The sequence below is a fragment of the Chionomys nivalis genome, chromosome X (assembly GCF_950005125.1).
Source record: "Chionomys nivalis chromosome X, mChiNiv1.1, whole genome shotgun sequence".
In the NCBI taxonomy this organism is placed as follows: Eukaryota; Metazoa; Chordata; class Mammalia; order Rodentia; family Cricetidae; genus Chionomys; species Chionomys nivalis.
The window spans coordinates 19,732,735-19,750,405 of record NC_080112.1 but is presented as its reverse complement, the minus strand read 5'-3'; the positions used below and the strand labels follow the sequence as shown (position 1 = coordinate 19,750,405).

The following is a 17,671-nucleotide window of genomic DNA, read 5'->3' as shown; positions in this document are numbered from 1 at the left end:
ATATCTGATCCTACAGAGGCGGGGGCATTCTCATTCAAACCACCACACCAAGGAAGTGAAGGATCTCTCCAATGAAAACTTGAGAGAAAAGCACTAGAAAATGGAAGACATGCCATGCTCATGGTTTGGTTGAATTAATGTGAAAATTATCATTTTGCAAAAAGCAGTTTACAAATTCAATGCAATCCGAGTCAAAATTCTTATTTAATTCTATATGAAAAAAAACTATGTTAAAACTGACATGGAACCACAAAAGACCCCAGACAGCGAAAGCAATCCTAAGCAAAAAGAACAATTCTGGAGGATTTACAATTCCAGATCTTAAGATATACTATAGAGTCATAGTAATAAATGAAGTGTGATAATGGCACAAACAGGCATGTAGAGTGTTGGAGCAAAATTGAAGACCCAAATATGAGTACACCTAACTTCTGCCATTTAAAATTTGACAAAGATGCCCAGAAACTTAAGCTGGAGAGAAGAAAGCATCTTGAACAAATGGTTCTGGGGAAACTGGATGCCCACATGCAGAATACTGAAATTAGACCTATCACCGTACACAAAAACTATCTTCAAATGGATCAAAGATGCAAACCTGAAGCCTGAAATCCTAAAATTGTTACAAGAAAACACAGGCAGACCTCCATAATTCTGTGTAGGAAAGGACTTTTTGAATAGGATTTCATTTGCCCAATAATTAAGACCAACAATTGACATGTGCGACCTCATAAAGCTAAAAAGTTTCTGCACCGCTAAAGAAAAAAATCAATTGAGTGGTGAGGAAGCTTATAGAATGGGGAGAGAATCTTTTCTAGCTATAGATATAACAGAAGATTAATATCCAAATATTAAAAAGTTTCAAAAACAAAGAGCCAGGAAAACAAATGACATAATTAAACCATGGGCCATAGGTCTGAACAGAATATTCTCAAATGAAGAAACTAAAAAGGATAATTTTTTTTAAGTGTTCATCATCCTTAGCAATCAGATATATGTAAATTTAAACTATTTTGAGATTTCTGTCTTACACACTCAGAGTAATTAAGATCAAGAAAGCAACTGAAAACAAATGCTGGGGGTGTGAGGGAAAGGGAACACTCATTCACTGTTGGCGAGATTGCAAACTGGTACAGCGAGTGCTGAAATCAGTGTGGATAATTCTAAAAAGCTATAAGTAAATCTATCATGTGATACAGCTATAGCACTCCTTGGCATATGTCCAAAGGCCTTGACATCCTACTATACAGATACATGCTCAACCATGTTCATTGCTGCTCTATTTACAATAAGTAAGAAATGGAAACAACCTCAACGCCCTTCAACTGATGAATACATAATGAAATATGCTACATATCTCTAATTAACCAATTTCATTTTAAGAGTGTTGATGTCCCCTTGCTATCACCTGATCTATGCATGGCAGTGACTTTTCTAATAGGTCACTACCTTCAATGACAGGTGTTAGAAACTTTGCCTTAAAGAAAGGGATGGCAAACAGGTTTGAACCAGTCAAGTGGGTCTTAACAGGACAGCCTGCTAAATAAATGTATGTTGTTTAAATCTTATTAGCTGTAAATATTGTGGCACAATAGTCTAAAGGGTGATAATTGATTGTATCAAAGCCTTGGGCATTATTTTCCTGAGCATGTATCTTTTTTCCTTTCTTTGTTATTATTTAGTTTTTTGAGACAGGATTTCTCTGTGTAGCTCTGGCTGTCCTGGAACTTACTCTGTAGACCAGGTTGGCCCAAAACTCACAAAGACCCACCTGCCTCTGCCTCCTGAGAGCTGGGATTAAAGGCATGTGTTACCACTACCCAGCTGTTTTTCTTTTTTTCTTTTCTTTTCTTTTCTTTTCTTTTCTTTTGTACCTGAGCATGTTTCTATGCAGAAGTCCTTAAGAGGACATGAAGAAGGATTCTCAAAACATCATTGTTTGTGACACTGGCATGCCCAGGAAATGTAGGTGTCCCTATAAAAAAGAAGGGGACGAATAACAAAGGTTGGTATGTACATTCTAAAGAGATATTGTAAAAAAAAAATAAATAAAGAGATATTGTTACTCCTTTAACAGTAACGAGCATAGAAATCTGATGGTAACATTAGTATCATGACAAATTATATTGCAAGCCAACACATCTAGTCAAGTAGTGGTATATATTTCACAAATATACAAATACAGAACAATATATGATTCAAAAGCATCAGAATAGACATATTATTTTGAAGGAATTGTGTGTGAAAAATCTCTCTTTCTAAACACATACACAAAATAAAGAACTCTAAAATTAGTAAAAACAATGAAACCTGTGTTCTCCTACTCATTGAAAGTGAACATTCAGTTGTCCAAATGATTGCCAATGGATTTCAGTCTTTGTTGATAAGTCAGAGGGCTGCCAGAAAAATCCTCTAAACATTTTGAACTCAGAAGACACTGGGAGGAATTTGGAGAGGGATTTAATAAGAATACATCATGTGCTTATATGAAAATTTCCAACCATAAATGAAAACATATTCTAGTAAAAATCAGTCTTCTTTAAAGAGAAACTTAACAGATAGGGGAGTTCTTTTCCATAAACCTGGTGGTCCTCTTTGTTTTGTGCGTGATTCACCCACCAATAAGTCTTACGTATGGTCTAATATGTTTGGAACCATTTTTAGAATTATATCCAAACACTAGCAAAGGGATAGCAAAAAGAAAAACCAGAATGAACTACTGAGTAGGGGTTACATGGGGCAGAGTTTGGAGAAGGGAGTTTTCTTTCACATCTTTCACTATAATTAGGATTGACTACATAAAGAAACTTGGGAAATAGATCATGGAGCAGCTCAGCAAGAGCCTCCTGTGTCCTGACAGACTCTTTCCTTTACCAAGATGATCCCCCTCCACATAGGTATCAATGTGGTACTTCCTCATTTCTCAGGTACATCCTGGTCTCTCTAGAAGCCACCCCTCAACCCTGTGTTCAGAGAGGTCAGAGGCAGTGCTGTGAAAAGTCAGACAGATTCATATTGGCTGGCAAGTTTGTGCTGACCAATCAGGGTTGAAGGGCATGGCCCTGAATTGTTCTGTGGGCTAGATCAGTAGGGTGCTAAGAGTTCTGGCTCAGACATCTCCTAGGCTCCATTATGGAGGTGAATGAGGAGACAGTGGAGCCTAGTGAAGATGTACAAGCTTTGACCTCAAAGGACCAGCAGGAGAGTGCCCTGACTTCCTGTCAAGCCTTCTCCCATGCAGGTGTCAAAGCCACAGGTCCACCACTGTCACAAAGATATGAGAAGGTGAGAAAACTAGAGCTAAATACCCTTTCTTTTTCCTTAAGCAGGTTCCCTTCCCATGGGACTCTTGTCTTTCCTTGGCCTGCCATGAATTTCCTCCTCAACCCACACCTTTTCCTCATAATGCCCCCTTCACATGCTTACCATCTCCTTTGTGTGAGCAAAAGAGAAAAGAAGACCCTAGTGGTGTAGGAGTCTCAGGCGAAGGACCTGTGGGAAGACACTGAAAGCCCTTGCAAGAGATCAGGGAAGCCTAAGGACTTGTGAAAAGACACTGAAAACCCCTGCGAGAGATCAGCAAAAGGCCCCACTTGAGTATGACCATCTGTGCAACCTGGAGCTGTGTAAGTTGATCTGAGCAAGAAGAAGGGAACTTACAGAACGCCAGAGTCTATACTAGAGACATGGCCTGATAGGAGACTCAGCATGCAGGGTCAAGACCTCACTACTCTGTAGAGGTCTGACTGCTAAGTCATACCCAGTCATGGAAATTCCTTATAAGACCAGATGAGTTTCCCAGTGATCTGTGGTGGGATCTTGGGGATATGGGAGGGTAGATGGTCTGGTAAGATGGGGAGACTGGTTCTTACATGTTTGGGATCCTGATAACAGGTCTACCTGTAAGCTGATGCTGAGGGATCCTCACTGATTGCACGATGGTAGAAGATGAACTTGTTCCTGATGCTTTATTTCTTCATGAGACAGGATGTTGGCATAGAAAGAGCTGGTGTTTCCCTGTGTATTTGGCTTGGACTAGGGTTGGGGGAATGGTTTCAGGATGCAGCTATGAGATACTATGTGAGGGTTTTGGCCAACAGTAGCAGCCTCAGCATTGGACATACTGAACCTCTACCTCCTCACAGTGTTTGTTACATTCCACTTGTGACATAACCTAGTTAAAGGTCTCAGGAGAGTCCAAGATTTCACCTTACTGAGATAAACCAGGAACATTCCAGGAAAATGGTGATTTCAAGCCATAGTAAGTACAACATTGATTATGCTAATTCTTTTAGGATTTGGTGGTTGGCAGCACAGTGTGCACTGTCTGCCTGAAGTGCAGTTCATAAAGCTGGGGACAATGTGTACATGGAGTTTGCTACCAAATATCCTCATTTTGTATATTTGCTAATGTTTCTTATCCTTAAAGGTAGATGAAAAATCTTCTGATAAAGACCTGTTTGTTGCTTTGTAACATTAATGGGGGCATCAAACCACAAACATTACACGAGGAGTGCAGAGGAAATGAGAAAGTAAGGTTAGAGTTGCCAGTAGAAGAGGAATCTAGTGTATTACAGTTTCTGTTGCTGGGATACAATACCATGACTATAGAGAACTTGGGGAGGAAAGATTTCATGTCAGCTTACAGTTCCACAGCATAGTACATTGATCAGGGAAATCAGGGCAGGAACTCAAACAGGGCAGTAACCTAGAGACAGGAGCTGATGCAGAATACATAGAAGAGTCCTTTTGCTGACTTATTCCTTCCTTATTCCTGCCTCCTCCACTGGGGGGGGGGTAAAAGAGGGGAATGGGGAAAGGAGAGAGGGGAGAAAGGAAAGAGGGAGAGGAGAAGGGAAAGAAAAGAAGAAGAAGGAGAAGGAGGAGGAGGAAGAAGAGCCTTATATGGGACATTTTTAAATTATTTGAGCAATCTTTGCTACTGATCATATGTTTTTATAATTTGCAGTCCAGCAATGGTGAGGGACACAGATTTTATTGGTTATCTGTCTAAATCTGTGATACAAAACAATTACAAATTCTCAGCAATACACAGTGCAAGGTATTTATTTACTTAACTCATGAGCTTGTAGGTCCTGCAGCTGGTTCAGACTTGACTGTGCCATGTGACCCTCATCTTGTTGCTGGAAGCAATCTTGTCTATTAGGCCTGTTTATAGCAAGTAAAACAGAGCACCAATTCATTCACAAAAATGCTTGTCATGACATTGGTCACTTCATACCTTGCAACCTTCTGTTGACTTAAGCAAATTACATGACCAAATGAAAACACATTCAAGCCCTGAGAGACCAGCCAGGCACAAAATACCTTTCACTTCACAGTTGCAAGGCCTGAGCAAGTGACTCAGCATTCCTGACCTACTGTGTATGTCCTCTCAGTTGGAGATGAGTTGTTTTGATATGAGTGAACATGGCAATGTACTTGGAACCTAGACCTTGTGTAAACATTGTATCTAAATTCTGCATATTGTTAGTTGCCCTTCTTATTTTCAGGACAATCTGTCCAGGGTATCTGGCTGTCTGAACATTTACATAATGATCTACATACTGAAGGAAAATTCACATCAGTGTGTTTTTTCTGTTTCTAAAGACACCCATTAGTCAGCATAAACATATAAACTGATACATTACAAAACATTAAAGAAACAATAAAGCATTTTCAATCTTACAGTTAGACACAGTCATTATATTAGACTCCTATGTGTGCTTAGGAAGTGCATAGTGGCACATGTCTGAAATCTTAGGTCTCTGAGGTCAGAGATTAGAGAATTAGAAGTTCAAGTTGACCATGACTACATAGTGAAATTGTCTCAAAAACAAGAAAAAAAAATAAGGAAAAACACCATATTGCAACCAATTCTATCCTTTCCCTCCTTCTCTGAAGTTATTTTCGGCCTCCATCTCTTACTTTTCCTTTTTTTCAAATAGAAATAGGATTTAGGCAAATGATACTTTTTGAAATATTCTTTTTACTAAGCATAGTTGGGAAGTTTCCTTCAATATAATTCGACATAATTGGTGTGGCTGTGTAGTATTCCACTGTGAGGATCTACAGTGGTCACCACCTGTGCCTCATACATCAACGTGTTTTAGGAGGGTTTCCTATTTATTCCAGCTATAACCTCATTGACTGTTTCACAAACCTGGATCTTTGTGCATATCCCTGATGAACTAACCAGGATCTTTCCTAGTGTGTTTATGTCATCTCTGCTAGCACCTACTTCTAAATATGGCAATGACTTCTCTAAGACTGGCCAGAGAAACTATTCCTCAAAGGGAAGAAATCAAGAAAAGGATGTCAGACAGGCCTGAATTACTCAGATGGGTCAAAAAAGGCCACTGGTATATACAACTCATGCTACAAGAAACAGGACAATATATGACCAAAGAAAGCATATATGACAGTGCTGTAATGTGTCCCCAAATACTATAGTGATAGTCATATATTGGTGGCTGAAAACAGGTAGTGTGGTCTCTGAGGGTTGGAATTTGATGACATAGTAGAATTCTCGGAACTATAAAACAAGCCAGTTGTGTTGTTAGCAACAAAGAACATTAAAGGACATACTAAGAGAGCTGTGTCCTCATCATCCCCGATGGCCCAGATAGCTGCTTGTTTTGCCACATAGCTGGTAACTGGTCACGTGAAGACAGCACTGCTGGTTAGTAGAGGCTCCATCTGTCTTTGGTGTATACTCTAAGCAATATGGCTAAATATACATATCACAATTCATCACTAACTGTCTAAGTGTACAGAACTGTGGCTGTAAATACATTCACAGTGCCATGGAGTGGCTATGACTTCCCGTCTTCCCCAACAGAAATGTTGTCCTCATTGAATGTCATCTCCTACTTCTGACTGCCCCAGCTCCTAGCAACCACCATTCTGCTTTCTGTCTCTGTGGAGTTGATCACACCAGGGATTGCTTTAGTGAAATCCCACAGTGTGATCTTCTGTTGTGATATTAGATTTTGATGTGATCTGACCCCCCAAAGGCTCGTGTGTTAAATATTTGGTTCCTAGCTGGTGGCAGTGTTGTGGGATGTTCTTAACACTTAAGTAGTTAGGACATAGGTAGAAGCGCTGGCGGAATCCAGAAAGCCAAGGGCAATAGACTCAACTCTCTGAAATCTGATTCAAACTAAATAATTCTTTTTTAAGTTGCTCTCTCAAGTATTTTGATCTATGGAAAGGTGAGTAACAATTGAAGTGTGAGTTATGATGGTTCGATTTAATGGTTTGTTTCTCAACATCACAATAATGTGAAAGACAAAACAAGCTCTGTAGAAACTAGGCTTTGAATTTTGAGTGGGGACCTTCATTCAGGCTAGTGATACATAGTGTGGCCTATTCTCTGTCATGATGTCATGCATTAGCACCATTCTCTGTCTCCCTACCTCTGTCTGAGCATCTCTCTGTCTTTCTGTGTTATTTCGTCCTCACTCTGTTGCTACATTCTGTGTCTTATGTTCTCTATCTGAATATGAGTGAATGGTCAGGAAATGTGGCCCAAAGAACAGCTGTCTTGATCCTTCAACTCACAGAACCTGCCTTCATGAAGGGCTGCAGGTGCCAGACCTTTTGATTTATTCTTGCAAATTCTCAAGCCTACAAAGCATCATGTGCTCTCAATGTACAGCAGGCAGAACATCAAATAGTATGATTTTGTAATATTGACACCTTGTAGAGGATCTATACTCCTCTTTGTCAGTCCATGTATATACACACATGCATCTATGTTTATAAGTATTAATGTGTGAGAGTGTGGCTGTCTCTCTCTGTTTTCACATAACACCTGTTTATGTGCAATGTTCTGGTGTGTGACTTTCTCTGTCTATGATAGTTGGATCAATTCCATGACTGTTTTCTTTGACCCCTGTAGTAAGGAGACCACTAGTTTGTTCCCGGCTGCTTAGCCCCCAAATAACCACACAGATACTGTATTAATTAAATCACTGCTTGGCCCATTAGCTCTAACTTCTTATTGGCTAACTCTTACACCTGAATTTAACCCATTTCTAGTAATCTGTGTATTGCCACATGGCTGTGGCTTACCGGGTAAAGTTCCATCCCTGGGGCTACATGGCTTCTCTCTGACTCTGCCTTTCTCCCAGCATTCAGTTCAGTTTTCCCCACCTATTTAAGTTCTGCCTTGCTATAGGTCCAAAGCAGTCCTTTATTAACCAATGGTATTCACAGCATATAGAGGGGAATTCCACATCAGATTCCACTCCTGCCTCCTTCAGTGATTCACTGCTACACAACCTGTACAACTTGGGCATCCCCATCACTTGGGAAAGACCTCTTCCCATAAAAGGTCTTCCCTTTTTAAATACATTAAAAAGCCACCCAGGATTCCTCTTATGTTTGTGTGATATCTATCATGTTCTTAGAAGCTCTCCTGGTTCTTCTCCCCTGACTCACACACAGGGTACAGAGTGGTATCCCTTCTTCTGCTCCCTCACTTCTCTTTCTGACACAGTGGGCATCTAATTCTTGGAACTTTTGATTATTTTAGTGCTTTGACAGTAGAGATGGGCCTGGAAAAAAAGAGCTAGTTTGTTGAAGCTATTGATGCCAGTTGAGGATAATATGACTTCTCTGGTGGGGCTTCTACACTAGGGATAGAGAGTGCAGTCCTTCATTTCACTCATCCCTTGACAGCAAAAGGAGCTCAGAAATTGAATTCAAGTATTATTATTCACTGTCTTCTAAATAGTAGTCTCATAAATGCAACATAGTACCCAGGAGCACGAGGAACATCATTTCAAGTCCAGTCTGTCTTACAATGAATTTGTGGCCAGTCACACCAGTTTAAGTCTGGGCTACATACTGAGTTTGAAGCCAGAATGGTCTACATAATAAGGTCATAACTCAGATTAAACAAACCATAGCAAAAATGTCTTCCTTATGCCAAGGGTAGTGACATACGGCTTTAAACAATGCCCTGCTAATTATAATTTTAGGGATCAGCCTGTTCCACTCTTTCCCTTTGTGCTCCTGTCTATGATACCACCACTAGAACCTCCAGAACCCTGTGCTCTCTATAGACTAAGCTGGATGTCTTCTCCCACTTACCCTTCATTCTTCTGAGCCCACAGCTGCCATTTATCCCTATGTAGCTCTAGGACAGTGTAAAAGCATAAAAACATGCTTACTGGTTCCTATGCATTTTAGATTTGCTTCCTGGTGAACCTTTTCTTAGGTTTCAAATTGACCTCTTTTGACATGCGCCAAATATTCCAGTGAATTGATTTGCTTCAAAGTAATGTACACTGAGCAGTAAACTATATATGCTTACTAGAATCACTTGATTTTCTATTACTTTTATCATTAATTAATTAATTGATAGTTTATTCATCATTTATTAACTTCCATATTAGTTGGTTTTGTTTTTGTTTTTGTTTTTGTTTTTTTTGGTACAGAGTTTCACTATGAAACTCAGACTGGCCTGGAACTCGAGACATATGTAATGCTGGCCTTGATACTCGCCCAAAACTACAAACTGGTCATCTTTGTGACTGAATATCTGTATCCAAACCTCATTGTACATCTGGACCAACAGTCAAAAATGGAACAGTTAGAATTCATTGTCAAGTCACAGTAAATTTTCCCAAATGTTTCTTCACTTAATTTGCTTATATTCCAATAGCAATTTCTAGAACAAAGACCCATTTTCTCAAACAAATAAATACTCCCTCCTGTTACTAGTCCCCCAACAGACAGTGTACCAAGCTTGAGGAGTTTGTCCTTATGTTGTTTTGTATTTCTTTGCAGTTGTCCAGTGTTCACTGTCATCATGAACAAAGGTTCCTATCACCAGGTAGGAGGTTTTGCTTTGTCCACCACAGCATGGATTCTTTGCATCATCTCCATGGGCCTCCCGCAATGGCGAGTGTGGTACTTGAATGAACCCACGATCTCTTACCCTAGTGTGGCCTTTGTGGGAGTTTGGAAAGTCTGCATCTACCACCGTGACAACTCCAGCAATATTAGAATGTGTCACCAATACAGCTACCATGACAACTTCATCCCTTTGGATATTCGTGTTTCTCAACACCTGCTCCTGATCACCAGCATTTTATGGCTGATTGGAAAAGTGGCCACCACTGTTGCTCTTAGAAATGTGTACATGGGAAGACAAGAGGAGAATGTCATCTACAATGCCTTCAGCACTTCAGCAATTCTGAACATCATTGCCAGTAGCTTTGTCTTCCTTACTGTCTTGTGCAATTATTTTTCCATTATGAACAAGGAGGGAATTGGCTTTCCACCATCTTTCCATATACCCTTTTACCCACATAGTCAGAAAGTTGGAGTTGCCATGGGAGTGGCATTTCTAGCGGCCATCCTGTTTTTGTGCAGTGGTGTGATTTTTATTTCTTACACGTTTCCCTTAAACAGCCAAGCCTTTCCTAATGCCTGAAGATGAATTTACTTTGCCTTAAAAAATCCAAAATTTCCTTTGGTTATAACAAGGATTTTTGAGATGTCTACCTAAAGTTTCCAAGGACTCAACAGTGTTCAAGTGGCCTGTGATAGAAAATGGCCAAGTGGCTCCTTCTGATATCTTTTCTGTGTTTCATTACTTCATTAGTTGTATTATGAACTTTAATTAAAAATTAAAAAAAACATACCCACTTATCAAATTGTCTTATGAACTTTAGGTTTTAATTGATGTCAGTGAAGGAAATGATAAATAAATCTAGTATATATGAAAATGAGTTTCAGAGCACATTAATCTCTCATATTGCCATCTGGTTCCAAAGCTAAAAACAAAATCTTACCTATTTGTCATGTCATAATAATACTATATCTATATTATATTGCATAATATATATTATACAACATATAGCAACTCTGTCATATTAAGTTTTCAAAATGTGTTCAACTTGGCAAATTAGTGGAAGGAATCTCTCCAGTATATGACAAGACTCAATAGTCTAAAGAAGTCTATATTTCCTTTAATAAGCAATCATTGTCTCTTTATCTGACCTAACAGCCCTTGTGACTGTCATATGAGACATGTTGAGTCATATTGAAAGGTTACTAGGTACCACTAACTCAGAAGCTAAAAGTGTCAGCAGATTACATATGAAATCTGTAGCAGAGATTTCTCCACTTTGACGTAACTCAACTACCTAATGCTCACACCATTGCATTGAAAAGCTTCATGAGTAACTATAAAAATGTCATGTATGATAAACAAATATCCTTTCACTCATTCATTTATTATCCTGCATAGCTGTACATTCCTCTCCTAGGTAGAGATATCATGTCTAAATTTCAGGCCCATTTGAGTCTCTGTGATAATACAGTGATTCTTAGGAATGCTTGTCCTGCAATGTTCTGTCCTGTAATGGCCTAGAGTTGGCTGGGGTCATGTACAACACTGTCCCCATAGTCTCTGGTATAGACCCCTACATCATTCAAAAATATTCCTCCTAAATTCTAGGATATCTCTATTACTAAGCATTCATTAACAGTCATTTCTGTCATAATTACTCTTAAGGATCCTAATCAGTTTCCCTGAAGTCCCCAATACCCTTAAAGTATTAAGGAATTAAAAGGCTTACTGCTGCTCACTGATTAACTCCTGTCTACCGAGGTACTGAGTCCTTGTATCTCTTTGTATAACACCCCTTCTATGTCAGTTTTTTTTTAAGCAGATGGATCCTACAGAAGAGATCAGGGTCTAAGCACTGGTTCTAACACACCTATGTTTTCCAATCCTTGTACCTTCTTGGAGCAGATACCCTACAATACCGCCTTGTTCATGGTGTTAGACATTAAGGATGTTTTCTTTTAGATTTCTATCTACTAAGATTCTCCATTTCTTTTTACCTCCATCTAGTTTATTCAACAGCTTTCCTGCACTGTGTTACACTGGGGCTTTTGTAATAGCCCCACCTCTTTGATAGGCCTTAAGCAAATACTTACCTTAGTTAACGTTGTTAACTTGACACAACCTGGAGTCATCAGAGAGGAGAACCTGGATTGAGGAACTGCCTAGATCAAATTGCCTTGTGGACATGTCTGTGGGGGATTATCTTATTGATTGATGCAGGAGGTTCCAGACTTCTGTGGTTGGCACCATCCCAAAGCAAGTGGGCTTGGGCTGTATAAGAAAGCTAGCAGAGTGACCCAGCAAGCAGCATTCCATATTCCTCCATGGTTCTTGCCTTCAAGTTTCAACCTCGAGTTCCTGGCTTGACTTCATGCCCTAACTTCCCTGATGATGGAATGTGACTTAGAAGTATAAACCAAAAAAAAAAAATCTCTTCTCTCCCCAAGTTGATTTTGGTCAGGTTTCATTGCGGTAAGAAAATGAAACTAAACTCTGTGCTCCTTGATCAGTTTCTCCCTGGGAGCAACCTCCAATAGTACATGGATAATTTATCTATCTACAGGCTAAGCAAATTTATTTTTGGTCAAAATACTGTTCCAACTGTTCAATGAAGTCTGAACCCTTAACAACTTTCCATAGCCAATTGGGAAGGCAATGTCAGATGTTTGGTCACAAGGAGCATATGGGGGTACCTGGTGCTAATTCAAGCAACAACTCCAGTTAAAATAGGTTGTCCTTGGATCCCCTCATTGGACACCCAAAACAGTTGATGAAAAGCATAGTCTTCACCTCTTAGGAAATGAGAGAGTTTACTTTGGATAAAAAAATATCAGGTGCATTTTTTTATAGGCTGCATGGCCATTATGAGATTGAAGGGACTAGGGGAGCCAAAAGTGAGAAATAATGTGTTCTATGAAGACAACAGCTACCTTTGATGCCTTTTCTGCTTCAGTGGGAAATGTTTCCATCTGTAACCATTAGAACTAGCAGACATCTGAGTCCCTTGCATAGGGACATCGGAGCAAAATCTATTTGTCAGTCTTCCTCTAGAATAGTGTCCCTATGTTGAACATGCTGTAAGAAGGTGTGCGTGAGGGGGTTAGAGGAGGTCTGAAAATGCATCTGGAGTCTCGAGAAAATGAGCACACAATCTAACATAGTTTGGAAAGTCAGACATTTTACTTCTGTAGAAAGGCATGCTAAAATCAAGCAAGCAAGCATACCCAGCAGGATTTCCAATAGATTTTTACTCCTACTGCAAAGGGATCCGTGACTCATTCTGAGTTGTCAGAGCTCAGCATCTTTGGTATAAGAACAATGCAGCTTCTGGGGAAAAAATGACCTTGAGTATATATTTTAATTTTGTAAGTTGCTGACCCTTGAAGAATTCAAATTTTTTTTCATTTTTTTTATTCTTTTTTAATTAAAATTTCCAACTGCTCCCCGTTTCCCATTTCCCTCCCCCTCCTCCCACATATTGCCCACTCCCCCCACTCCCCTCCCCCTATCCCCACTCCTCTTCTCCTCCCTCCAGTCCATTCCCCCTCCCTCTCGATACTGAAGAGCAGTCCAAATTCCCTGCCCTACAGGAAGACCAAGGTCCTCCCACTTCTATCTAGGTCCAGGAAGGTGAGCATCCAAACAGGCTAAGCTCCCACAAAGCCAGTTCATGTATTAGGATCGAAACCTTGTGCCATTGTCCTTGGCTTCTCATCAGCCTTCATTGTCTGCCATGTTCAGAGAGTCCAGGTTCAACCCATGCTTATTCGGTCCCAGTCCAGCTGGCCTTGGAGAGCTCCCAATAGATCAGTTCCACTGTCACAGTGGGTGGGTGCACCCCTCGTGGTCCTGATTTCCTTGCTCACGTTCTCCCTCCTTCTGCTCCTCATTTGGACCTTAAGAGCTCAGACGGTTGATCCAAATTGGGTCTCTGTCTCTCTCTCAATCCATTGCCAAATGAAAGTTCCTGTGCCATTCTCCTTGGCCTCTCATCAGCTCTCATTGTCCGCCACATTCAGAGAGTCCGGTTTTATCCCATGTTTTTTCAGTAGCAGTCCAGCTGGCCTTGGTGAGCTCCCAATAGATCGGCCCCACTGTCTCAGTGGTTGGGTGCACCCCTCATGGTCCTGACTTCCTTGTTCATGTTCTCTCTCCTTTTGCTCCCAAAAAGAAGATCATGGGATGTACTCACTCATAATTGGTTTCTAGCCATGGATAGGGGCCACTGAGTCTATAATTTGTGATCCTAAAGAAGCTAAATAAGAGGGTAAACCCAAGGAAAAACATATAGATATCCTCCCAGCTATGGGAAATAGACATGATTGATGGGCAAAAAATTGGAATCTTGGGGGTGGGGTGGGATGGGGATGAGGGGTGATGGGGAGAGAAAAGTGTGAAGGAGAGGAGGAGGGGAACTGGGGGAATCGGGGTGATTGGGGATAAAGGAAGGTTGGATAGGGGAGCAGGGAAACTCATACCTTAGTTAAGGGAGCCACCTAAGGGTTGGCAAGAGACTTGAACTTGAAATGGCTACCAGATGCCCAGGGTAATGTCCCCAGTTAGTTCATTGGGGCACCTGAGGATAGGGAACCTGAAATGAACCTATCCTATAATCATACTGATGAATATCTTGCATATCGCCATAGAACCTTCATCTAGCGATGGATGGAGATAGAGACAGAGACCCACACTGGAGCACCGGACTGAGCTCCCAAGGTTATAATGAGGAGCAAAAGGAGAGAGAACATGAACAAGAATTCAAAATTTTGCAATTTACAATTTTTGGTGGCTTGTTTCATTCCACCCTTTGATAGAAAAAAAACCCAACACATTTTGTTTACATTTCCCACATGTATTCATAACTTCCAGTACTAATATCATTTTCCTTTTCTACTTTCCAAGCCATAATTTCATAAGATTAGATAAAGGATCACTTGCTCCTAAATAAATTTATTCCTGAATTTATAAAATAAAATGAGCTGAGTTATTGGAAAAGTAGTTATTCCCTGAAAAATCCTTGCAATGGTGTCATCAGGACCATATAATTGGGAATGAAAGTACAATACTGATAAGCTTTCATCACAGAGAGTTCTTTTTTGTTAGCATCATGTCTAGGGCTAGTTTATTTTCCCATGCCATTCTACTGGTGACATCTAAATGATCTGCTATACCCTTGATAGCATCCTTGAGACAATTTACAAATTGTTGTTGATCTTAACATATATGATTTGTTTAGTCTGCACTTTTATGTATGAAAGACCACCAGAATAGCACTGGCTCCAATTGTGCTGCTATTTGATTCTTTTCTTTAAACTTGTTAGGAACTTCTTTAAGTATTCTGATAGAATTTATTCAAATGCAAGTGCCAAATGACTTTCCAGGAATTAAAAGATCCCCTTTTCAATGAGACATTTGAGTTCGACCTTAGGTAGGTGATAGGCAATAGTGAAAGAAGTAGCCAGTTGGACCAAAGCACAGATCTCATTCAAATTGTCCAGTAAGATCTCAAGTAATAGTCCAGTACAATACCACCAGACATCTGCTCTGGTCATGCTCAGGCTGGAAGAGTGTTCAACTCCTAAAAGGTATGGAGGCCCTGCCATTCAGACACATTTCCCAAGAATTTCAAATTCTTCATCTATCTTTTCAATGAAGGAGGTATAAATGGCTCGTCTTAAAGGATAAGACATAATTCAAAGGAGAGGGCCTTTTCCTCAGCCCCTTGGCGCTTGGGGACAGAAGGTATAAGAACTGACAAGATGGTCTCCTCCAGGACATCTCATCCAGAGAGAGGAAGAGCTTGCATTTCATCTCCAGGTATCTGAGGTACATCTGAGTGGGAATGAACATCTCAATCTTCTAACTTCCCAACAACATAAGTGTAATAGTCATTCTTGTTTTAATTTTGTTTTTTTAAAAAACAATCTTATCTTACATACCAATCCCAGTTCCTCTCTCTCCTGTCCTCCTGCACTCCCCATCTTCTCCCCACCTCACCCCATCCACTCCTCAGAGAGGGTGAGACCTCCTCTGGGAAGTCAACAAAATCTGTCACATCACTTGGAGCAGGACCAAGGCCCTCTCCTGGGCCTTGTATCCCTGGGAAAGGCATCCCTCCATAGGGAATGGGCTCCAAAGAGCCGGTGCATGCACTAGGGATAAATAATGGTTCCATTGTCAGTGTCCCCACAAACTGCTCAAGCCACATAACTGTCATCCATATTCTAGTACAGTCTTATGCAGGTTTCCCAGCCGTCAGTCCCACTAGCTCAGGTCAGCTATTTCTGTTGGTTTTCCATCATGATCTTGGCCCCTTTACTCATAATACCATTCTTCCTCCTCTATGAATGGACTCCAGGAGCTCAGTCCAGTGCTTAGCTGTAGATCTTTGCATCTACTTGCATCAGATACTGGACGAAGATTCTATGATGCAAATCTGATTACAGGGGAAGAACATTTCAGGTACCCTCTCCACTATCGCTTAGATTCTTAACTGGGGTCATCCTTGTAGATTCCTGATAATTTCCTAGTACATGGTTTCTTACTGACCCCATAATGACTCCCTCTTTCAAGGTATCTCTTTCCTTGCCCTCCCTCTCTGTCCTTCTCCCAATTCACCCTCCCAGTCCTTCATTTTCTCCTCCTTGCTCCCCTTCTCCCCTCCCCACTCCCGTACCACCCTCCCCTGTCCACCCCCACAGCCGTGTTACTAAAGAGATCTTTGCTACTTCCTCTTCCCAGGGAAATCCATGTATGTGTCTCTTAGAGTTCCCCTATTTCCTGTCTAATGAGGGATTCCCCCTTTGTATGTTGTCAATATGTTTCATTTCTATTAGTTAATAAAGAAGCTGCTTTTGGCCAATGGATTAACAGAGTATAGCCAGGCAGAAAATCTGAACAGATAATGTAGAGAAAGAGTAGGCAGAGTTGAGGAGATGCCATGTAGCTGCCACGGGAGACAGATACCAGACAAAACCTTACTGGTAGGCCACAACCATGTGGAAATACACAGATTAATAAAAATGGGTTAATTTAAGATGTAAGAGTTAGTCAGAAGTATGCCTAATCTATTGACTAAGCAGAGTTGTAATTGATATAGTTTCTGTGCAATTATTTTGGGTCTGGGTGGCCGGGAAACGAACAAGCAGTCTCCACCTACAGATATGCACACCAACATGGGCTGACTACATCCACATAAAACCTGAAAGAGCTTAAAAAGAATTTCTAGACACACACACAAACACACACACACAAAACAGAGTTTAGTGCAGCTTCTTGGTAGCCGAATTTTTTTTCCTGGATGGGCTCTGTTTGCTGACAATGAACAGGGGTGCTATGGCTCCTTTAAGAGAGGTCTTCCTGACTCAGCCAGCATTGGCAGTGAAGGCTGTATGGCTTCTTTAGGGGAGGACTTCCTGTTTTGTGCTAGTTGCACAAACAGCTCTGACTCTTTCAGGAGACTGAGCATTTGAATGGGTTTTATGAGCAGAGTGCTACACCTTACTTAATGGCAACATAGACCTACTGTGTGCCTGTTAATGGCACTGTGAGCATGGCTTGCAGAGCTGGCACTGAACGAACCTCAGCCATGTTAGACTATGCAGAGCCAAGAGGCAAAGCAGCCTTAGTCCTAGCCACACTGCTTAGCAGTTTTAGAAGCTCTCCTGGACAGAAAAGGATTATATATATACAATAGGACAGATAGAGACATAAAAGACCTCTAAATGATACACAGTGTGTTTGAAAAATGTATGTAGCCTTGGGAGAGAGAAGAAAAAGAATATAGACAGTTATAAAAGAATGTAA

The 17,671-nt window shown here is 40.6% G+C and overlaps 1 protein-coding gene across 1 annotated transcript; it reads left to right on the top strand.

Annotated features, from left to right (window-relative positions):
- Nucleotides 1-3,129: 3,129 nt before the first annotated feature.
- Cldn34 (claudin 34) lies at nucleotides 3,130-10,444 on the top strand. The gene is made up of 3 exons (XM_057759586.1): nucleotides 3,130-3,282; nucleotides 4,427-4,467; nucleotides 9,796-10,444. The coding sequence occupies exons 1-3, from the start codon at nucleotides 3,130-3,132 to the stop codon at nucleotides 10,442-10,444; spliced, it is 843 nt and encodes a 280-aa protein (XP_057615569.1).
- Nucleotides 10,445-17,671: the final 7,227 nt, after the last annotated feature.